The sequence below is a fragment of the Ceratina calcarata genome, unplaced genomic scaffold (genome assembly GCF_001652005.2).
Source record: "Ceratina calcarata isolate Rehan_Ccalc_2016 unplaced genomic scaffold, ASM165200v1 scaffold48.2, whole genome shotgun sequence".
Lineage (NCBI taxonomy): Eukaryota > Metazoa > Arthropoda > Insecta > Hymenoptera > Apidae > Ceratina > Ceratina calcarata.
The window spans coordinates 1,260,618-1,282,729 of NW_017172225.1; the positions used below are offsets into that span (position 1 = coordinate 1,260,618).

At 42.1% G+C, this 22,112-nt stretch overlaps 5 protein-coding genes across 11 annotated transcripts in view; 2 read left to right on the plus strand and 3 right to left on the minus strand.

Annotated features, from left to right (window-relative positions):
* Positions 1 to 2,179: 2,179 nt before the first annotated feature.
* On the minus strand, positions 2,180 to 7,988 carry LOC108627818 (heterogeneous nuclear ribonucleoprotein U-like protein 2). 3 transcript variants are annotated; one of them, XR_003389552.1, is made up of 7 exons: positions 7,746 to 7,988; positions 6,084 to 7,207; positions 5,604 to 5,802; positions 4,248 to 5,525; positions 3,907 to 4,171; positions 3,371 to 3,838; positions 2,180 to 3,266 (listed from the first exon to the last, which is right to left on the minus strand). XR_003389552.1 is itself a non-coding variant. In XM_018029323.2 (7 exons), the coding sequence occupies exons 1-6, from the start codon at positions 7,873 to 7,875 to the stop codon at positions 3,538 to 3,540; spliced, it is 3,297 nt and encodes a 1,098-aa protein (XP_017884812.1). In that variant the 5' UTR covers positions 7,876 to 7,988; the 3' UTR covers positions 2,180 to 2,908; positions 3,498 to 3,537. The 3 variants fall into 3 exon arrangements, 2 of the variants coding, with proteins under 2 accessions (XP_017884812.1, XP_017884811.1); XM_018029323.2 differs by having other exon boundaries at positions 2,180 to 2,908; positions 3,498 to 3,838; XM_018029322.2 differs by having other exon boundaries at positions 3,498 to 3,838.
* Positions 7,989 to 8,359: 371 nt separating this feature from the next.
* On the plus strand, positions 8,360 to 9,346 carry LOC108627820 (ciliogenesis and planar polarity effector 2). The gene is made up of 4 exons (XM_018029326.2): positions 8,360 to 8,456; positions 8,526 to 8,791; positions 8,867 to 9,003; positions 9,076 to 9,346. The coding sequence occupies exons 1-4, from the start codon at positions 8,360 to 8,362 to the stop codon at positions 9,281 to 9,283; spliced, it is 708 nt and encodes a 235-aa protein (XP_017884815.1). The 3' UTR covers positions 9,284 to 9,346.
* An 87-nt stretch (positions 9,347 to 9,433) lies between these two features.
* Positions 9,434 to 22,112, plus strand: part of zuc (Mitochondrial cardiolipin hydrolase zuc) — a 13,974-nt gene continuing 1,295 nt past the window's right edge. The window contains exons 1-3 of one of the 3 annotated variants that reach the window (XM_018029328.2): positions 9,434 to 9,913; positions 9,980 to 10,164; positions 10,241 to 10,512. In XM_018029328.2, the coding sequence (XP_017884817.1) occupies positions 9,684 to 9,913; positions 9,980 to 10,164; positions 10,241 to 10,497 (672 nt within the window). In that variant the 5' untranslated portion in view covers positions 9,434 to 9,683 and the 3' untranslated portion in view covers positions 10,498 to 10,512. Of the gene's footprint in view, positions 9,914 to 9,979; positions 10,165 to 10,240; positions 10,513 to 14,286; positions 15,858 to 21,595; positions 21,848 to 22,112 lie in introns of those variants that run through there. The other 2 variants (XM_026816042.1, XM_018029329.2) reach the window with 2 other exon arrangements.
* Positions 11,772 to 16,195, minus strand: meng (serine/threonine-protein kinase meng-po). Its single transcript, XM_018029325.2, has 2 exons — positions 15,952 to 16,195; positions 11,772 to 14,232 (listed from the first exon to the last, which is right to left on the minus strand). The coding sequence occupies exon 2, from the start codon at positions 14,230 to 14,232 to the stop codon at positions 13,069 to 13,071; it is 1,164 nt and encodes a 387-aa protein (XP_017884814.1). The 5' UTR covers positions 15,952 to 16,195; the 3' UTR covers positions 11,772 to 13,068.
* On the minus strand, positions 17,572 to 21,168 carry LOC108627575 (putative uncharacterized protein DDB_G0287457). Of its 3 annotated transcripts, none has more exons than XM_026816039.1 (3): positions 20,514 to 21,168; positions 17,920 to 20,415; positions 17,572 to 17,854 (listed from the first exon to the last, which is right to left on the minus strand). In XM_026816039.1, exons 2-3 carry the CDS (start codon positions 20,177 to 20,179, stop codon positions 17,622 to 17,624), a joined length of 2,493 nt encoding a protein of 830 aa, XP_026671840.1. In that variant the 5' UTR covers positions 20,180 to 20,415; positions 20,514 to 21,168; the 3' UTR covers positions 17,572 to 17,621. The 3 variants fall into 3 exon arrangements, with proteins under 3 accessions (XP_026671840.1, XP_026671841.1, XP_026671839.1); XM_026816040.1 differs by having other exon boundaries at positions 17,920 to 19,920; positions 19,981 to 21,168; XM_026816038.1 differs by having other exon boundaries at positions 17,920 to 21,168.

Here is a 22,112-nt window from a genome sequence, read left to right on the forward strand (position 1 = left end):
ACAAAAGTACTATTATATTTTTCATAATCCCAGTGTTATTTGAATTAATTGTAATATATATATAAGTCTTTAAATTAATAGATAAAATTTTACTAACATATTTAATTTATTAACTGTCGCGATTGAATATGGCTAACTACCGCTATGACGACGAATATACGCAGGATTTCGTATTTATTATTATATCACGCAGTTAGCGAATACATAATATTGAAAGGTATTTAATATGCATAAGTCTTATTTGCATTATATACGTTAACACGGTTTTAATTTGCACATTGTCCGAATCATATTTTAATCAAATGAAGATGGTACGACGATCATCATCCAATTTTGTTTTAAATAGGAACCATACCGATGTGTAGCGTAGTCACACCGTACGATCAATGCGAGCAATCGATCTTTTATTATAGCATGACAAAACGAGGGTACCTTTGCGTATAATTAAGTAGAAATCTATGAAGCTAAACGTAGAATTTGAAATTCTAATTTGGTGTTGTTAAACGGAACGTGTGAATGATTTTTATGAGTGATCATTGAATTTTGTAATGCAATTTTTTCCGTACAATTATTGTTATAAATTTTTCCCCCGGGCGCGATGAACATGAGATTATAAAATCGTCTCGAAAGTTTTCTCGACATTTCAAAGGTCTGTAGAATAACATCTTTTTCCATTAATTATCTTACATATATATTTGGGGGAAATAAATCGCAAAAACTTGATATTATTTTAGCGGATCATGAAATTTTAATCTGTATGAGGTAGCAGAAAATTATAAGGAGCTTATACACACACACACACACACACACATATATATATAAATATATATTATGGTTTACCGGTAATCATGCACGATAAAATATCCGCGCAATTACACGGAATGCATTATAGACGAAACTGTATCGCGTATATGTACACGAATCATTTTTTAATTTAAATTGGTATTCGTAGATTAACGATGGTCAACGATTACGATCGATAACATATATTGACGAATTTACATTAAGCGTGCGTGAAGACTGAATTACTGTTACAGGATATTTCTAGCAGGTAATTGCGCTGATCAAATCTGGGTTGTAAATAATTTAAAACTTCAAATAAATAGAAGATATTTTTTATTTTTACGAATAAGTTTGTACACTTTTGTCAAGTAAATTCTCCGATTACGTACTAAGAATTCTGCGAAATTATTCTTAATCGATGGTACATGAAAAGTAAAACAATTGTTCGACCCATTGAGTTATAAAATATCTGGAATGTGCGCGTCTGTCAAAAGTCATAAGATAGAAGAGTAGCGACGATGCTCCAAGAAGCGAGAAGCTATGGGGGATCTCTATCCTTCTTTTTATATTCTCTCTCTCTGTTTCTATTATCTTGTAGTAACTTTAACTATCGTGGGGATAGAAGTTCAGTATTCTATCGAATCACTTGAATTTATAACATTGTCAATCACTCGACATATACGCGTCCGAGTTCAGGTTCAGAAAACCTGCATTATACACCTAAAAAGAGAAAGAGAAAGAGATTCCTTCACGGTTCCTCTTCGTCGACGAACGTACCCCCCCATTCGTTCACACTCCAGATGTTTTATATAGCTCAATGGTTCGACCTGACTTAAGATTGTTGAAACAATATTTTTATCATTTGTTCTTTCTTGGTCGACTTCGAATCGCGGTTAAAATTTAAATATATTTCTGCGTCTCCGTTTTTAAAATCATTGTCCAAACTTTGCATTTTGTACCATGTTTGAATATGTTCGAGGAGCTCTTTAATTCGAAGTCTCGCAAAAACTGTACAAAGTATTTTAGAAAAAGGAGGCACGAAGACAATCATCCTGTAACTACGAGAAGAAACAATTTTTACATCGCTAAGCATAAAATAAAACGGGTACTATGCTTCGTTCTTAAGCTTGTCGCGTAACGAGAAAAAACAATACGTAGCAAATCGTTGTAAAAGAAAGAACGGGGGGCAGGGAATGGGTATTATGTGATAAAAGTATTAGAGGTACGAAAAAGGAAAGGGATCGACAGCGAACGAAAAGTGAGAAAGGGAACAGGAGGAAGTACGTTGGGTAACAGTAGCATATCGTTGATCATACAGCAAGCTGGCGAAATATAACATCAGATTCGCAAGCATGATCTAGTTATCTCACGAAGTTTAATAAAATGCGCGTACATATAAATAAAATCCAATAATAATTTATTCGTGACGATATTTTCTTCTTTTTGTACATCGTAGTTAGTATAGAAAGATAAGACAAAAATCATATACATCATCACTCTCGTGTAATACATCTTTTTTTAGAATTACATGATACAATTTTATTATCAATATATAAACAGACTTCCAGTGAACGTTTGAAAATCTGTACATATTTACACGAGCCTATTCCGCGAGCCACTATTCATTGCAAACATTTTTATTCTTAATTCTAATTGCATAGTGTACCCATACGTGATGTCCTTCCTCTTGACCGATTTTTCAATTGAAAGACGTTACAAGACATTTGTACGTTACCCCCTTTTACTTATTTTTTTATTTTAAAACTACGCATGTAATACGAATACGATCTCGTCGTTACATAATTTATTGCGATAAATTCATATCGCACGTTACACGTACGGGATGTTCGGCTACTGGTGGGAAAAATTGTAAGGGATTCTAGAAGTCAAAATAAGGCAAAAGTCAAGAGTACGAAAATTGTTTCCGAGATCCTAAAATACAAGTAGTATCTTAATATTCAGAATTTTAGGCACACGTCGTCTTTGAGAACAGACATCAGGCGGTAGCCAAATTTGCCTACCATCAGGTGCAATCCCTAATCGCTTTGGAAGCAATCTTGACTGTTGATTTATCTTGGTGTGTAGAATTACCCCTTGAAATTTTTCCCACCAGTAGTCGAACACCCTGTAATATATAGTATGTATTACGTTCCTCAAAAACGACAAAAAAAGGATCAACTTTATGTGGTGCATGTATAACGGTGCCTTCACTCGATAAAAATCTAAATTGTTGCTCGAGTTACATAATCGGGATAACTTTAAAATACGTAGATCGCAAAGTACACGAACGAAAAAAAGATTGTGAATATATTGTCGTGAAAAAATTTGTCCATCTATTTATGTGTAATCAGAACCGATGCCCAGTAATGACTGCACTGTGACCAAGAGATTGCCCATATACCCTTTTTGCCATTCACACGGGTAACTCTAAATCTCTCTGGAATCGTTAGATAAGAGCAGTTGTGCTTTTTCATTCTGTCTGCCTGAAAAAAAAATGCACATACTCGTACGAAATAGATCACTTATGCTTAGAACAAACGCTATATCAGTAACAGTGTTAACGAAAAGAACAAAAACTTGTATTAACCACATTCACTATTTCTCCGGCACGAAGAATATACATCTATGTTATTAACGTTGATCATTTTCTATCTTCACCTCATTACAATTTCTCTTCATCTATTTACGACAAGAAATCAAATGTACTCGCGTACCTCTTTGTATCTCACATTCTGACTCATATCTCCTAGTGGATTATTGTTTGTTCGAAGCTTGTCCGCTAGTCGTAGTCTGCCCGCTCTGTTGTTGTTGCTGCTGACCCCAATACTGATTATAATACTGCTGATTCCAACTATTCCAATTCCCGTTACCATAACCTTGTGGATTGTAACTGTTCTGATTGTACGAACTTTGGCCGTACGACTTCCAATTATTACTCCACGGTTGTGATCCCCAATTACTTTGTTGTTGGCCCCAGCCTTCTTGGGATTGACCGCTCTGCCAACTGCCCTGTTGGTTGCCACCCCATACTGCCTGTTGCTGTCCTTGATAATTCCTTATGATACAAAATATAATTAACGATTTGAATAAATGGCAAATCAATAACTAAATAAACAAAATTACCCGTGAGCTCTTGGCCGCACTCCTGGACGAGAAACCAGTGCTCGACCTCTGTCATTTCCTCCTCGTCTGTCCATATTACCACCCCTTCTGTTCATCGATCGATGTACCAGTGGGATAGGTGCGCCTCTTCTTCTCCGTGGGTGCATCGGAGGGCCATAACCAGTTCCATGTCTTACATGTCCACCTCCTCTTTGCGGTCTGTCTCTCCATCCCATATTACCACCGCCCCCGCCGCGCCAAATCGGATTTCGATTTCTGTCTGAATCTGAAAATATTATTTTCGTTGAGGAAAGTGTTGTCTCATAATTTATAATGATTTTTATACGCTGTACCATCCTTACAATTATTTCGTCTGTCACGATAATCTCGATTGTCCCTGTTATCGCGATTGCGTGCGTCGTTTCGACTATCATTGTTGTCGTCAGATTTAGAATCGATTCGCGGTCGTTTACTAATTTGCTGTTCACCGTAACCAGCGTCCTTTCCTTCTTTATTGTACGCTTCCATAAGTTTGCCGCCCTCTTCTTGATCCAGTTCGATCCAATTAACTTCGTCGAAAGATTCACCAACGACTGGAGCTCTGAAACTTGATTTCATTTCCAAGAGCAGAGAATCCGTGATCTCCGTGCCATCGATCGGCTTATGTTTCGCAATACGTGACTTGAATTCCTCATCGGACGGTACTATAACGACCGCTTTCCTCTGGTATCCGTAAAAGTTCTTCATCTTGCGCCTCTGCATGGAAGGGTACACGTTTGTCTGATCTAATATGTAATTACGTCTTCTACTTGCAGCCAGTTCTATCAGTTTATTTAATGCGTCGGTACATCTGTCGACAATTGTCTTCCATTGGTCGTCATGCTCCTTCTTGTAAGATAATCCAGAATCTTTCAGTTTGTCGATTAAACTACTAATCCCTAAAATATTGTACATCTTCTGTGGATGATCAGCCGCGTACTTCGTCGCCCAGGTAGTCTTGCCGCAGGCAGGCAAACCGCAAATCATTATCACTTCGCAATCGTTCTTCTTCTCCGGTCTTCGCGGGCCAGCTATTTTGTACTGAGGCTCAACGTTCCCGATCGAGACGTAGCCTTCCAAAATTCGTTCTGCCCACGGTGACTCCTGACCGAAGTTGCAAGCGAAGCTGCAGTTCTTACTTAGAACATGTGGAAATAGTGGTTGGTCGCCGAGCTCGTCTTTAGATATGCTAAACGCAATGCCCTGATCTTGTCCATTAATACTATAAGAGAGGACAATATTTTCGGATGTTGCGTCGAAATAACAACCGATGACATCGTCCTTTCCAAATGCAGTCCCATAGTCTTCGTATTGATTGTCCGTCAACTTTTTCCCGGTGCTGTTGTACCCGAAACTGAATTTCTCTTCGCCGAGTTGCATAGACGTGTTCGGGATAGACCAACCGACTCTAAGTACATGCGGTTGATCCTCGTTTTCCGCGGTACAGTGTTCCACTATCTTCGCTTCGTAGTAAACTTTCCCGCAGAGAAATCCGTAGGAAGCTCTCGCTCCGGCCCACATGTTCAAGAATCCGTCGTTGTGCATGGGAGTAGCAGTAAAGAATCCATTTTTGTCGATGACCAAATTCAAATCTGAATCATCTGAAAGAGCAAACAGTAGAAGTTAGAAAAACGAGTTGATTCATTAATAATTCTCATTTTTTTCGATCGTCAACGTACACCAGGATAGAATCAAAGCAGACTCGTCAATCTCTGGCTCGTTTTCGGTAAAAATAGGCAGCGGTGAATCGTGACGCTCTTCTTCCGTAGGACTAGGCGATCTCTTCCGCTTTTTGTCACTCACGGCCTCGGTCGAGGCTTCTTCTCTCATATCTACATCTGTATCTTCGTCGTGTTTTAGTTCGCTCAATTCTACGTCCTTTCCACGTAAATGAAAATATGTCAATGATTAAAATAATATTTCCTGTAGGTATAGTGCTCGTGTTACGAAATGTAGAGGACATGAGAATCCTCAAAAACTATCCGCGATCTTATGGTGCATGCCGACATATTTGCGTTCTGAATTTAATGTAGGATTCAAGTATCAAGTTACGAATTACGATCGGGTTCTCTACATTTTACTGAGATCGCGGATTAATCTAAATTGTAGGGTAATGTGAGCACAGTCGTGAAAATTAAAAATTGATTTATAAAATATACCTGTCCTTCTTCTTTGACATCGACGCTACTGTCGATTTCTTTCTTGCTGACGGGTGAAGTTTCCTTGGTGCCCTCGAACTGGTCTTCGTTCTTTAATTTATCGTTCTCATTAATGTCCATACTTTCGTCTTCTTCTTCTTCGACTGTATAAACTGGTATATCAGTTTTATTAGCATCAACGACTTTTTCGGTATTATCATCATCTGGTGTCTCAGTCATTTTGCTAACATCAACTGATTCTACAATGTTACTATCATCTACAGATTCTGCGCTCTTTTCTTGCATGTCTACTTCTTCTTTCTCGATATCATCTTTATTATCACAGGTATCATTAATTCCAGGCACTGTATCAGTTTCAGAAGCAGTGCTTTCATTCTGTTCAATACCTACGTTCTGCGGTTTCTGAGGTGATTTAATCACCGTGGTTGGTTGTTTTTGATCAATTCTATTGTCATCATCCTCTGATTTTTTCGGAATCTGGACTTCAGTATTGCTACATTTTACAGGCGATTTTAAAGGCAACTTTACAGGCGATTTTACAGGTGACTTTACAGGCGATGGCTGTAAAACATTTGTATTTTGATTTTCATTACTTTTTGCAACGTCAGTTGCTTTTGCTTTGTTCTCTTTTATATCTTCCATAGAAACAGCATTTTCATTTCCAGCACTTGGTAACAAATCTTTTGCATCTTTCCCTTCGACCTTCTCAACAGATGCAGGTTTCTCTTCTCTTACAGGAGTTTTTTCTCTCTGCGCAGGAGTTTCTTCTTGCATAGGAGCCTCTTCATCTTGTGTGCTTGTTTCTTCTGGCATAGTATCCTCTTGCATAGAAGACTCATCTTGTAAAACAGAGTCTGATACCTCCGGAGATGTTTCACGAGAGATGTCACTTTGATCTGATTTCTTTAGAGACATCTTCCTACCGAGGTAACTAGAAGGTCTGCTAGAAGTTCTTCGTCTCGTCACTGCAGGAGAGGTTTTCTGTGGCGAAGTAGCAACATTTTTCGACAATCTAGGAGACTTTTTCAGTGTCTGGGGTACCCTCGACGATTTCTCCTCATCCTCTTGAACATTATCATCCTGCGAATCTTTCCCACTGGCATTTGCCTTCTCCTGATTTGGTTCTATAAAATGAAAAAGCAGTGTGTTACGTTAATGTAATAAAAACGAGGGCATGGAATTTAAGTGAAAAAATGAAATAATTATAGTAATGTCGATTCAGATAAAAGATTCAATGCCATGTCGCTGTAATTATGGATTTAAACAAACATATGATAAGATAATCGTAGCGAACAGCGAGAAAAAATTAGTTGCCGATAGAAGAAACGTTTAGCGGCGGCGCGTGTACAGTTCGGCACGTAAACACATGAAATGTGCGCACAGTTCGCGCCTACGTAATGCGACGTTTCGAAAACATCGGAAACGAATTAAACCCAGCTATTGATTGATCATTAATAGTACGAGAGGTGCTTATTATCTTCCGTCCTAAGATGATTGACTGGAAAGGAATAGCGACAGATAGACGAATGAATTATTGCCGCCTGAATGGAATGTTTGTCAACATTGAAGTGTACAAATAACGTCGATCGTCGCGCGAGGAACGTCGCGCCGTCGAGAATTCTGTTCGGCCCGAGATCAGAGGATAGAGCGGGGACGACTTACGGCTTGGATTTTCTTCTTCTATCGCCTTACGAAGTCTCGCGACAAGCACTGACTTGACGCCTTTCGTGTCGAGTTTACGTTTCGCGAGCTCTGTCCGTAACTCAGTCACTTTCAACTTTTCCGGATCCATCTCGCGTTATGTATCACGATTACCTCTTTAGTCCGCGCACTTTTACTCGGCAGAAAATCTCATGAAAAGCCCATAAACGCGCCAGTGACCCGCGTTAAATATACAATATGGCGATACAACTGCAAACAACGCGTTACGTGTTGTAAATGGATTTTATTGGTCAATGTGGCATTTATTTGAACTGTCGCCAACTTCTCTGCTAACGGAATTATTTGTCCCCATACTGTCCGTTCGGAAGTCTTCAAGGGATCAACCAACTTCAGGTTAATAACATTTTCTCAGTGTCATTAGCAGTCGTTAGTTATTTCAAAGAGAGAAGATTATTCGTTGATTCCTTTTTATCTTTTCTCGATGTATTGTATATGTAAATTATAAAATTCTATGCATTATGTGGTGATTTCAGTTTTATGAATAACGTGGTATTCTGTTAGTTACCTTCATTGTCTGTTGATGATTTACCGAGTTTCAATTTCTTCTATCTATTATGAACGCTATAAATACAAATTGGTTGCATTCAGTGGAGGGTGAATCATTGATGCACCACTTTTATGTAAATACATCGAAGAAGAGAAGGTTTTATGGTAGGATACAAATAGGAAGAACAATTAGAATTTCGTTGGTCAACCACTTATTCTTATAAAATCTTATAGGTATTCTTGAAAGACCACCTTTGCCGTCTTCAATCGAGGAAGTTACATATAAAATATTCATGGTTGGTAGATCCGGAGTGGGAAAAACCTCGGTCGTGGCTCGGCTTGCTGGTGCTTTTGAATATGGAAATTATACTGAGACCAATGGAATAAAAAAGACGAACGTATTCTGGCCAGTTAAAATATGGGATAAAGTCGTGTTGTTCAAGTTACAGTTTTGGGATACCTCGGAAGCGAGCATTAAAAAGTACAATCACATATTGCCTGTATGTAGAATATTAAGATATCAATGTAGATAGGTTTGTATTATCGCAGGTTTTAAGGAACATTTGGGTTTCTAGGCTTGTAAAGACAAAGTAGATGCCATATGCTCTGTGTTCTCTTTCGACGATGCAACAGGGTTTAACGATGTACCATATTTGATGAATACTATGTCAGCTATAAAAGAGAAACCGGCAAACATAGTGATAGGAACAAAGTAATTCATTCGTACAGGATTCTTTATTTTCTGTAATAGTAGGAACAGTTAACTGGCATTGACATTTTGTAGATTCAAAGCTTGGTCCACTTCTACAATAGAAGACGCAAGGATAAAAGAATTCGAGGACAAGTGGAAAGTGAAAGTTATCAGAATAGATATTAATAGGCCCTCTACGAGGTCAGAAGTGTTCGATTGCTCTTATCAATTGAATGCTATATGCAATATTTTGTGGAACAGGGATAAAGAGTTCATATCTAAACAAATGGGCCAGAGCTGAAAGCCTTTTCTATCATGCATGTCTTTTATACACGATATAATAAAGAAAAATATTCAATTTTTATCCATCAATTTTCCTTCGGATTCGAATTAACGAATGAAATGGGATGAAGAACGTACGCAATATTACGCACGTTTCTACAAATTGTATGCTAGAGAATTTGATGGTGAACGGTTGTCGACATTGGAACATGTACTATACAGAAGTACGGACTATGGAGAGAGAGACCCTCCTTAGTAGCAGCTGATACCTGGCGAGCAAACCCAGCTGGCTATGCTGGATACTGTTTCTGAATGCTAAGGAAGGTTATTGTTCTATAGATCGTAGCCTTTGTTTCCCACACAACAAATCGATCCCGAGCAAAGACAACTGAAGGAACATATTCATCGCATATAAAAAAATGAGAGTCAATAAAATTCTTATGGGAGGAGTAATGGTTTTGGTCTCGGAGATTGTTTGGTATTTTTCTAAAAAACTTTACTCTCGTATGATTCGTAACCGTGACGTTCGCGAATTAGAACGAAACATCGCAGAGGTGATGTTTTTCTCTAAAGAATCGAAGAGTTGCCGCGTACATGTTTCCGGAGACCTGAGCTGCGACAGGGACACTTGCCCCGTTCGCTACATGAGGTAAAGATCGTTAACCGCATCCCGAATGAATCTAAATGAATTTAACGAAAACCTACAACGTTATAGAAAGTTGGAAAGCTGCATAAATCAAGCAGGCCGCAGTTTAGACGTTTGTATATACATGCTAACTTGCCAGTCGTTAGTAAAGGCAATTGTAAACGCTCACAAACGAGGTGTACTCGTGCGAGTAATATTGGACGCGCACGCGGCTGAGAATCGTTCGTCAGACGTTGCGGCATTTCATTCTAACGGTAACAAGCGATGCGACACATGCTCTAACAGATCCGTTTCAACCTTGAATAAAAATTGAACCTATGATGATTGCAGGAATCCCCGTTAAATTAGAACGGATCGACGGTATGATGCATCACAAGTTCTTGATCGTCGACAGAGAGATAATAATTACCGGTAGCATGAATTGGACGATGGCTGCATTTTTTGGGAATTGGGAAAATCTGATAGTCTCTAATCAAAATTGGTTAGTGAAACCGTTCGTGGACGAGTTCGACCGGTTGTGGCACTCGTCCCCAAATTCTCCGGATTTCGTCCCCAAAATCCCCAAATTTACCGTCTTCGATCGATGACAACTTATAATTTTGGTAAGTGGTTATTTCCAATTCGATTTTCTGTCGGCCGGGTTCTCTCCTAATGCGAAATACTATACTGGTCTCTCGAGAGCTCCTTTGACGTCAAACAAACCGAAAGAGAGGTCGTAAAACTCGCAGCCGCGTCAGGCGCGTAATAACACGTTCAGAAATACTTGCGGGGAATAGGATCGGTATCAACAAGCGAGACGCGAGAGATTTGAAATCGGTGTTTCGGAAATGCTGCCGATGCGCGCGATCGCTTACTTTCTTAGCCGATAAAAGTGGAACATTGTCCGGATATTATAAATAGACCAGCCTGCATGGAAATAGACGTCGGGCCGGTGGATCGATGACGAGATTCCCGACGACGACGAGCCGTCCACAACTTTCTTTCCCTACTTTCTGTCCGCAGAATTCACGGTCTCACCGTGAACATGTGTTTATACATATTTAATTAATTGCTTGTAATTAAACATTTCCCTGAACGGTTTTGGGATCGCGCGATGGTAAGTGCATAAGCAAAACGAAGGTGCGCGGTCGAGAATAGCCGCGTGAGGCGCGGAAATAGATGCGCGCAAGATCAAAATACACGTTTCATCCAGATAGGATAAAAGCCGGATGCGCGCCGCATGACGTTTGCTAATTCGGTTTTCTCTGTATCGCGTCAACGTCAATCGCACCGAGGGAAAATCCACTGTTTCTGCGCTGAAAAGAGCCTTTACTGTCTTGCTCGGTGAACGATACTCTAAAACGCGGCTTGCCAACGATTCCGCGAATCGTTCGAATCTCGTGATAAATTCTGTGGCTCCAATTTGGTTTCGCACGTTCAAAGAAATCCAAACACGTTGCGCAAACGTATTTCCGATTAAACTCGGGCTCCTCGTACCGTTACTCGTTAAAAATTTACCTCGTCTCACGGACGCTTTCTAATTGATTCGGGGAACGTCGATGCTGGACGAGTTTCTTTTGAAAACCGAACGGTTACGTGTAACTAGTTGCCTGTGCAACGTAGTAAATAAGCGCGGCCCTCGAGGAAAATAGGCGTCGCGGGTCAAGGGTGTGTCAAATCGGACAAGTGGCACGTTCGCGATGCCACCGAGACTTGTGGAACAGGGTAAAGAGAGAAAGGTCGAAGGTCAGGTGCTCCCGATGGTCCTCTGTCCTCTCGACTCTCCCATTTGAGACGCAGGGATCGAAGGACGACAAGAAAAAGAAAAAAGGATTAAGTAGGATCCGTATCTTCGTCGTCGAAGGACAGAATGCTGTGAACATTTCATATTTAATACATTTATTTCGATATCGTTTATACGTATAGAAAACATTGCTTCGCGTTAACGAAGGCCCAACGCGATTTGATGTCGCACAATTCTTCCCTTTCGTTTACGTCCATTATTAATAATTCTTAACTCGTTACTTCTCTACGTGTTCGCTAATTTACAAATGTTCACGTAGGGGAAGAACAGTGTTACGTATGTATATGTATTGTATATAGCCTGCTGTTTTCTGGTAAGATAGCTCTACCTTATTGTGTATGCACCACCAATCTTCTACCGATAAATTGCTAGAAGAATATATGCACGCTATGTTTATGCTCTATCGCTTAACGACACTATTATACCGCCTGAACCTCTGTTCGAGGTTTTCTCAGAGATCCGTTCTGCCTTTGTACAAGCGGGACGGACCCGTCGATTTTTACGAAAGGCCTCGTACAGTGACTCCTACCGGTTATCGTTCGTTAATTTTATAATATAATTATCAGTAGACTGCAGATTTTACGCGTTCATACAAAAATAATAAACGTTGTACGCTGTGAATAAAAATATACAAAACATCAGAAGCGAATGGTTAAACGATAAAATAAATTTCAATCCGTATTCGGTTAATTAACTGGCATTGATGTTTGCATAAAAATCCGCAGCCTGATTATCATATAACGTAATAAATTACTAGGAAATCCGCAGTCATTATTGTCTCTAATTAGTCGACAACGAATACACCGACCGCCTGCACGCTGCAGTCTTAACGAGTTCTTTATTTGGTTTTTATCACATTCGTTTCGTATTCATGGAAAATGGTGGGGAACCGCCTGTCATTTTCGTTAACAGTCCCTTTAGGCGATTCCCGTCACGAAGCTGTGTGTCGTAAAAGGAAATGTACGAAAGATGCTCGTGCGATAATGTATATACATATAAGAGAAAGAGAGTACGTGTATGCACGTACGCGCATACGCGTTCGATAATTGGTCCGCTTGTAGAGGAGATTGAAGAGAAAAAAGAAAGAGATGCGTGTGGGTGGTTGAGACTGAAAAAGAAGGGGATGAGGAAGATGATAGGAGGGATTATCAGACGTTTTTACGTTCGTGTCCGGTCACCGTCCGAGGACTCGACGCGAGGGCGTCGTCCCCTAGTGGAAGTGTCGGGCCGACGCCGTCCTCTCGAACGCCGTCACATTGGCACATCTCAGCGACGGAGCGCGTTCCTCGCGCGTGGCGTCAAAACCACCGAAACTGTACTTCCGTACGCGGCGATCGCTTCTCAGGCAAGGTTCGCTAGAAGCCCTGACCATCCCTCACATGCTTTCCGTACCGAGGCTGCCGGGGAAAGCCGGTTCCGCGATGTTGGAATCACATTGCATCACCCACTCCCAAATCCTCTTGGTGACGACTTTCTGATCGATCGTCGTCTCGAGGCCGTAACTGTTCAACAGCTTCCTCAGCTTGTTCTTGTTCTCGTCCACGTTCCTCTGATCGTCGAGAACCGTGTCCAGATAGAGCAAACTGTCTCCTCTCCTTGCTATGCTCTCGTTAGCGTCGACCAGCGTCGAACTGGCGCTGTGACTTATCTTGTTCACGCACCACGAGTCCTTTAAATACTTATTGATCTCCGTTACGTGCGGCCTCTTCTCGGGCTTATGCTCGAACGTCCGCCTGAAGTATCTGAGCAACCTAGGCGTGAATCGCCTGAAATTAGGAGGGACTTTCGTGGTCCTTCTCTTCAACCACCTTTGGAATGCCGAATAATCTGGGTCTTGAATCAGGTCGGCGGTTTGCCACGGAGGATTCCCCGTTAGGCAAACGAACAGGACGATGCCGAATTGCCAGCAGTCGGCGCTCCTTTTGCACGGGTACCTCTCGTTCTTCACCATCTCATAGATCTCTGGTGGTTCGAACGGTAACCAAGTGCATCGGATCTTGTTCACCAAAGTGCCCTCGCGCCTGGTGCACCCAAAATCGCACAGCGTGATCTTGGACATGTCCAACGAGAATACGAGCACGTTTTCCAGTTTGATGTCCCTGTGAACCAGCTGTTTGGAGTGAATAAAGTCGAGCGCGGAACATAGCTGACTCGCGATCCTTTTGCACGCGTCTTCGCTGATGCCTCCGGCTCTCACGTTGCCCGCGAGATCGCCGTACGGCGCGTATTCCTGCGCGAAAACGAAACACTTCTCGGCTTTGAACGCGACCGCGTACGAGCACAGGATGCTCGGGTGCGGGCTCAAGTGGTACGAGTAGTGAAACTCGCGGAAAAAGTCCTTCTCCGTCGTTAACTCCTGATGAACGGCCTTCAGGACGACCCTCGTTCGCGTCGCGCGATGAGTCGCTAATAAAACTTTCGCGAAACTACCCTCGCCGAGAGTCTTCTCCACTTCGTACTCCTTGGAGAGGTCCAACTCCTCCAGTGGAACCTCCTGCACTCTGTGAATACCGGACTCCTTTTTCTCGTGAAGTTTCATCTGCAATTGAACATTGGAAGTCGACGTTTAATTCGAAATTCTATAAAAAGACGAACTTCTGTCAATTAATAAATGGCTGATGGAAGCTCGATGATTCAGTTCTAACGTTAAACAGATTCGAATCGATTTTGCCAAATTGGGTGCTCGAGAATCCCACAATAGCTCTAGCTTCTAGATTAATGCGCTGCTAGATCTTTCTTTAGAGATAACTCGGAGAGATCGATCGATCTCCGTCAGACCGTTCTCCTCTACTCGTTCCCCTCGCGTGCGATCGTAAACGCCCGACAGGGAAAAGTCTTTCTACTTTTCCGTTTGCGTCATCGGCGCATACGAGTGTAAATCCTGTGACGGTGTACGACCGATCGAGCGTGTAACGCGTTTAACACTTGCACGGGTTTTTATCAGCGAGAGAGGGCATTGAACCCTCGATTCAAGAATCAGCCTTGCCCTTGCCCGTTCGAAAGATGAAACAAGATCTCATTTTTTGTCCAATTAACTTGTTCACTCGTTATTTCGCTCGCTACTTCTATCTAGGAGTCACGACAGGACGCGATTTTATTATGGAATCAAATTTATTACGCAGCCTGTGAATCCAGTAGATGATTTTTAAAGATCAAGGGTCACGATAAATGGGTCTCTCAATTTTCATTCACGCCAATATGGTTGGACTCCGGGAACGATGTGCAAAATGAATTTTCTTGTTAGGAAGTCCTGGGAAAATTGAAAACGTATTGATAAGGCGTGTGAAAGGACGAAATGGAGGGCGGTCGGGCGAGAGGAGGACGGTGGAGGTTGGCCGGGTGAACCCAGGACCTTTTGAGCTGACTAGATCAATAGCAAGGATTTCGCTGCGGCAACGCGCGTCAAACCGTTCCGTTATCGTTTCATATCGCCACTGTCTCAATTAGGATTCTACTACTACCTAACGTGTATATCTGTATAAAAAGAAACGTGATAAAGAATGAACCATATGTTCGCAGTAGTATGGGATAAACAGTAGCAATACGGATTCATGGGACAGATTTTGTAAACGGACAATAAATTCGGACATAGTTATTACGTATACCACCGATCGCGTCGGAGGCGAGAAAAGTAACGATTCGTGGAAGAAGTTTATTTGTCGATGTCGTACGTCATTCCGAATCCGTTTTACCGTCTTTTGCTCTTTTTTCAAGCAGTCGATTCACTCGGAAGCGAAACAATCGATGTTTTTAATACTCTTTGGTTACGCGATTGGATTTTATTGCCGGTCGTTTCGCACCGAAATAAAATCCTTCCTCTCCGAATTTCGGTCCGCGCGCCGACGACTCAGTATTTTTATGCCGCTCGTGATTCTTTACGTAAATCGCGCACCCCTCGATTCGCAGAATTCCCAGTCCTATATTATTTTTTTACTTCTTTCTTTCCTAACATCTATGTCGGCTCTCACCGGTTCGCCTGTGACAAGCTGTGCGGACGCGGTTATATTTAGAGTTTCTGTTTACCGGGTCTATTTTAACGCTTGCCGGAGATTAGTGAAGTAATATTTTGGTTTATGTGTGTGTCCCTCCGTACAATCGAGAGAAACGCCGAGTTCAAAGGGAAAAAGAGGGAGAACAGCAATGAACGTCACGGGCGGATTGAGGGTATGTCAAAGCGGTTTCGTCTCATTTACACTCTAATTTTTATTCTGTCAAGTTCATTCGTTAGATCGTTAGACAGATTTTTAAGCGAACTTACCACGGCGATAATCGTCCTTCCGGTAGGTACGAATCCTAGCGCACAGATGGGATACGGTTCACGGCGAGATTTTGACGGTGTAACTTGTCACAAACTGTGTTCAGACTCCTCTCAGTTACATTTTCGCTGCGACGACGTGTCGCGATACGTGAAGCACTGAATTAATTGATCTCGCAATGAAACTGTCGAACGATGGAACGTAAAACTGTACTCAATGCGATCACATTTTCAGCAATGCGCGTACTTCGCGTCTCTGGAGCCGCCGCGACGCCCTGGGTCGCTTTTATAGACCGGGCCGAGACGCGCAGACGTACAGAGTCTGTGGGGTAGACCGGGCTTCGAAGCACCCGGGTGTGAAAGTAACAAGTTAAACGGTTTAATACATATGCCATAAAAAACTCATAGTTACAGGCGCATCAATTTTTAACGACCCTTTAAACTTGGAGGTCTAGTCAGTTATTGCAACAGTTCTTTCAAACATTTAGAATGAAGAAGGACGATCGGGAATAATTGCGCGACGCAGTGAGAAAATAAAATAAGGGTGTGACGGGCAGAATCGACTTCATGCTGATTTTTTCCGTAGATCGAGTCGAGGTAATTGCTCGTTAGGATGTGACTGGTGGTCTCGAGATCGGAGATAAGTTTAACGATTTTTCCTCCGGTAGACACACTCGTGTTTGTCGAGTGGTCCCCTAGCACGTGCAAAAGTAGCGATCTCAGGCTCGCTGCCGTAGCAGCGCGTATAGAACGCTTAGATGAGGATTTCGCGACACGCACGACGGATATACCGATTTCCCGAATGATACGCGTACTCCTCAGGTGAAATTTAATTTAAACCAGATATTATTTTTAAAATGTGTGTCAAGTATACCGATGTCCATAGGGATGGGATCATACATACATACATACATACATACCAGTGCGACGATATCGGAGATATAAATAGAGAAAACCGTTACGATGGAACTAGGTAATACGATGTATCGTCGACTGTTTCGCTTTCGAGTCATTAGTCATTAGATTAGACCGTGCGATCGAAGATGCGTTACGGTAGATTTGAAGTTTCTGGAACTCGGAGAACAGGAATCTTAGAATACTTCTGCCACATAATTGTTTCGGGTGGGGCGTAAAAAACATTCTTTATTCGATTTCTTCTACGTATACATATTTCACGTTTACTAAACATCTTCTTTGAAATATAATAAAATCGATACGACTCTGCAGGCAGGCTCGCTAGTAGGAGGCAAGTTTTACGAACGAGATTAAAAATGTTACATGAGAAAATACACGAAAGTAAAGTTTTATTCGGAAGGGTTAGCGAACGGAACTTAAATATAAGAACAGCGCCACGCGCGCAAAAATCAGTCGTATTTTAAAATTGGAATTGGTCTTGTTTATAAAAATTGATCGCGAGGATGAGCTAAGCCGTGGATGACGTCTGTTCTAATTCTCGTCTCGGCTTCAGGCAGCCTCGCAGTCGGCACAGGAACATATAGTGTATTCGCTCATGCTCGATGAGCAGGTGCTCCAGGTACAGCACGAACACGACTCGTCTGAACAGCAGGAATCGTATTCAGACGAATCGCTGAAAGACGAGTCACTGCAGTGACAACGTTCCTCTGTCTCGGACTTCGATCCGGGATCATAATTCTCTTTCGCAAAATAAAAAGTCATATTTTTAAATTCGATACGATACACTGATTTAAGACATGACGAATCGTACTGATCATATAATTTGCAGTACCTGGCAAATAACCCATTTTTTTCACGATGCGTATGACGTGGTGACTGAATTTTTCCATAGCCGCTTCAGCCTTCTTCTCGTGCCGACGTATCCTTCTGTCTTTCTGCTTCTCTCGGTGTTCGATCAGTCGTTTCTCGAACGCTCCGACCAGCTTTTTCTCTGTAAAAAGAAAGCAAACAGTTACCAAAACGGCGTAATAATCCAACGGGAGAGTCCGCGCTCACCTGTCGTCGCCGTTTTCTCATCCCGATGTTTGTTGCACTTTCCTCTTTTTTTGCATATTTTTGATTCGTTGTCCATACGCTGTTTCTCTCGTTTACCAGCTGTCTGACATTTCGCCTCGGCGCACTCGGTGTTATTGTTGTTATTCAGATTCTTTGTTGCGCTAGTTTCTTTCATCTCGCGGTGCTTCTTCATGGAAATATCGCTCGTTACAGAAAAATCCTTCGCCAATAAGTCATAGTTCGCGATAACAGTCTCCGTTTCAGTGGAGTTGCTAATTCGTGAAATGTTGCGTTTCGGCGTGCTCGTGGTGACCGGCGACTTCTTGCAGTTGCTGATGGCTGATGGTGCATTTCTCTTATTCATGCTTTTATTCGTACTTTCATTTTCGGGTTTATATTCCATCGAAAAAGAATCTACTATTTCGATAGACGACTTCTTGCAGCTGTTGTTGACTGATACTCTACTTCTTCCATTCGTACTCGTACTTTCATTTTGGGTATTCTCTTCTATTGAAGAAGCATTTACTACTGGTTTGATCGGTGACTTCTTGCAGCTACTGTTGATTGACACTCCACTTCTTCTGTTCGTACTTGTACTCTCATTTTGGGTATTTTCCTCTACTGAAGAAGCATTTATTACTGGTTTGATCGGTGACTTCTTGCAGCTACTGTTGATTGACACTCCACTTCTTCTGTTCGTACTTGTACTCTCATTTTGGGTATTTTCCTCTACTGAAGAAGCATTTATTACTGGTTTGATCGGTGACTTCTTGCAGCTACTGTTGATTGACACTCCACTTCTTCTGTTCGTACTTGTACTCTCATTTTGGGTATTTTCCTCTACTGAAGAAGCATTTATTACTGGTTTGATCGGTGACTTCTTGCAGCTACTGTTGATTGACACTCCACTTCTTCTGTTCGTACTTGTACTCTCATTTTGGGTATTTTCCTCTACTGAAGAAGCATTTATTACTGGTTTGATCGGTGACTTCTTGCAGCTACTGTTGATTGACACTCCACTTCTTCTGTTCGTACTTGTACTCTCATTTTGGGTATTTTCCTCTACTGAAGAAGCATTTATTACTGGTTTGATCGGTGACTTCTTGCAGCTACTGTTGATTGACACTCCACTTCTTCTGTTCGTACTTGTACTCTCATTTTGGGTATTTTCCTCTACTGAAGAAGCATTTATTACTGGTTTGATCGGTGACTTCTTGCAGCTGCTGTTGATTGATACTCCACTTCTTCTATTCGTACTTTTACTTTCATTTTGTGTATTTTCCTCTACTGAAGACGCATTTACTACTGGCTTGATCGATGACTGCTTGCTGTTCTTGTTTACTGGTACTCTTCTTCTCCTATTCGCAGTTTTACTCGTACTTTCATTTTGGGTATTCTCTGCCACTGAAGAGGCATCTACTACTGTTTTCATCGATGACTTCTTGCTGTTCCTGTTGACTGGTACTCTTCTTCTCCTATTCGTACTCTTACTCGTACTTTCATTTTGAGTATTCTCTACTACTGAAGATGCATCTACTGGTTCGACCGGCGAGATCGTGCAGTTCCCGTTGACTGATACTGCACTCTCCGTTCTATTCGCATTCTTACTCGTACTTTCATTTTGGATACCGTTTTCTACTGAACAAGCTTCTACTACTTGTTCCTGGTTGCTCGTGGACAACGGCGCTGAATTTTTCTTAACACGCGTTCTCGGTTTCCTTTGTCGATTCGTTGATTTATTTTCATCGTTACTCGCTTCCTTCTTAGTCTGCCTTTTACCTTTATTCTTAGGTGCAGTATTTTCCTTGTTATCCTCCTTCTCTTCTGGAACCGTCTTATCCTCCTTGTCGACCTTTGTGGATCTTACCCTTCTTGGTTTCTTTCTTGGTTTTGGATTACCGTCTGCCTGCAGATGGTCGTCTGTCGCTTCCGTCTCTGGTTTCTCTTTACCCGTTTGCTTCTTTGGAGTTTTACGAGGCGATCGCTTTTTCCCTTGGTCTTCTGCAGTCAACGTCGGACATGAAATATCCTGTAATGTATTCGTAGAAAACTTACACTTACCTGGGGGCTTGAACTGTGGATCGAGCTTGAAGCGTTCGTTGAATTCGTTCAGAACATCTTGCGCGAAATTCTGCTGGATGAAATCGTTTATCTCGTTCCATGGATCAACTTCCAAGAGCTGGTCCACGTCGAGGACACCGTCTGGTACGGGAAACGACATCGAGGCTCTTCCCTGAACCTTGCGCGGTTGCTTATCCATTTTCGGCGATTAAATAAAACTTTGTGAAAACCGGGAAACCAAGGATCAGACCGCACGCTGGGCTTTAACGGAATCCGAAGCCGTTCTTAAACTAAACTAGCAAAGTCAACCACCGTTAGACGTGCGCGGCTGGATTCTCCAAACAAACGGCAGATCGATTTCGCCCGGTTCGTTTACTTCGAAACTACTCCTGGTCCTACGTCAAACGGGACCGGTGCGTGTATTTTCGGTTTTCCCTGTTTCGTGGCGAAAACGAGATGCAAGCATAAGCAGAAACCGGAACGATTCGAGACGTGTTGAGCGAACGACTAATTTAAGAATCACGATTCGTTACCTTCGAACTTGAAATCGTTAGGTCGCCCGGTGTTGTTATGAAGCGACGAGTCCAACGGAAACCAGCGAACGACGCCTTACGTGTGTGCGTGATATTTTAATTATGTACACATAGCTCGGTGGTTGCGCGACACTTTAAATCGGGTAACAGTTTCAATTTCCAAACTGTCACCGTTAGAGAATTGCATCGGTTGATTTACGCTCGGAATCGTTTACCGAGTTCCCCTGGCTAATGTGTTCACGCATTGGGAAACTGCGGATTCTAACACGATATTTTTCAAATGCATTGTGTAATAGTCAGAACAAGGATTCGATCAGGACGGCACGTGTTCGCGCGGAGGCCGGTCGTTTAATCGATGGTAGAAGGAAAGACGTAATTGTTTTCACGCGCGTGTCGTAGGCGTGTTTGATGGAGGCGCGCGAAAACCGTTTATTTTTAACGAGTTTTGGAAAGACCGAGAAACGTCGATCAAATTTTCTTAGGGCGAAGAAACGCGTACCGCCGTTGAGTAACGAAAAGAAAGTTAGGTGTGACGTGAGAAATGTCAAGGCACGCGGAAAGATCGTGACGTCACGCTTCCCCTTAGAGCACTCGAGGTTTACGCCATCGAGGGATAGTTTTATAATAGCCAGGGTTAATCGCCTGGAAGAGGGTTAAAATGACGTCGATTTCCCCGTCGGTGACCACACGTCCGTAGCGGCGCGTTCGCTCTCCCGTAAATGTCGTTGCACCTTAAAAGACGCAGAAGTAGCGTAGGTGTCACTTGATTATCCGCCGTACCGGCGTAGGTATCAGAAACAGAGAAAAAAAAGAGAGGAAGCATCTCGAACGATGTTTCTTCTTACGATTTCGCAGAATCCGATACCTTCTTTTCAGATAAATAGACGTAAAACGGATCTCGCGGATAATTTGTTTCCTCTCGGGAAATAATATTTACCTCGCAATCGCTCGTGCACTTTCCGCGGTAACTGACATTATTATTATTTAAGCGATTCGTCTCGGTGCCGGTATCAAAAAACACTATCGGATAGCGTAAACGATCGAAAGCAATAAATCCCGATCTCGCGGAAATCGATAGCTAAAGTTCTGTGATTTATCGTTTTTCCATCATCGGATCCTCCTCGAGTCTCGCCGGTTCCACGCGTGAGAACAGGTAGACATAAAAAGGAGAAAAACAGCTCGACGCCTGCGGGGCTCTGGCGCTCGACGAAATAAAACGTCGATTCATGTTGTGGGACCGGTGTCGCCACGCTGTTCGTATCGTATAAAAGTATCGGTTGCGTTCTCCGATCAGCGAACAGTTGTACGTGGTTATTCGAGCGAACATGATCAAGGTAAGAAGTCGTGCGGGATACGATCTGATAACACGATAACAGATCTTTAAATCTTATCATATTTAATCAAATTCGTAAAGCGTATTTTTATTCTGTCGATGTTACAATGCAAAACAAACACATGTACATATGTGTGACACCGGAATAATTAAGGATGTATTGGCTATACAGTCAATCCCAAAGTTTATGTACCTTAGAAAAACGCATTTCCTATAATTAAAAAGAAATCAGACGTCGGAAGAATAATGCTAATAATAAATAGCTA

Excerpts from the sequence above, each read along its gene's own strand:
- LOC108627818 (XM_018029323.2), bottom strand. The coding sequence starts at position 7,875 with ATGGATCCGGAAAAGTTGAAAGTGACTGAGTTACGGACAGAGCTCGCG. Across the intron at positions 7,208-7,745 it reads AGAAGAAGAAAATCCAAGCC|AACCAAATCAGGAGAAGGCA; the intron begins GTAAGTCGTCCC and ends TTCATTTTATAG. Across the intron at positions 3,839-3,906 it reads GTGCGGCCAAGAGCTCACGG|GAATTATCAAGGACAGCAAC; the intron begins GTAATTTTGTTT and ends TTGTATCATAAG.
- LOC108627820 (XM_018029326.2), top strand. The coding sequence starts at position 8,360 with ATGAACGCTATAAATACAAATTGGTTGCATTCAGTGGAGGGTGAATCA. Across the intron at positions 8,457-8,525 it reads GAAGAAGAGAAGGTTTTATG|GTATTCTTGAAAGACCACCT; the intron begins GTAGGATACAAA and ends AAAATCTTATAG. Across the intron at positions 9,004-9,075 it reads AACATAGTGATAGGAACAAA|ATTCAAAGCTTGGTCCACTT; the intron begins GTAATTCATTCG and ends GACATTTTGTAG.
- meng (XM_018029325.2), bottom strand. The coding sequence starts at position 14,232 with ATGAAACTTCACGAGAAAAAGGAGTCCGGTATTCACAGAGTGCAGGAG.
- LOC108627575 (XM_026816039.1), bottom strand. The coding sequence starts at position 20,179 with ATGGATAAGCAACCGCGCAAGGTTCAGGGAAGAGCCTCGATGTCGTTT. Across the intron at positions 17,855-17,919 it reads TGAGAAAACGGCGACGACAG|AGAAAAAGCTGGTCGGAGCG; the intron begins GTGAGCGCGGAC and ends TTCTTTTTACAG.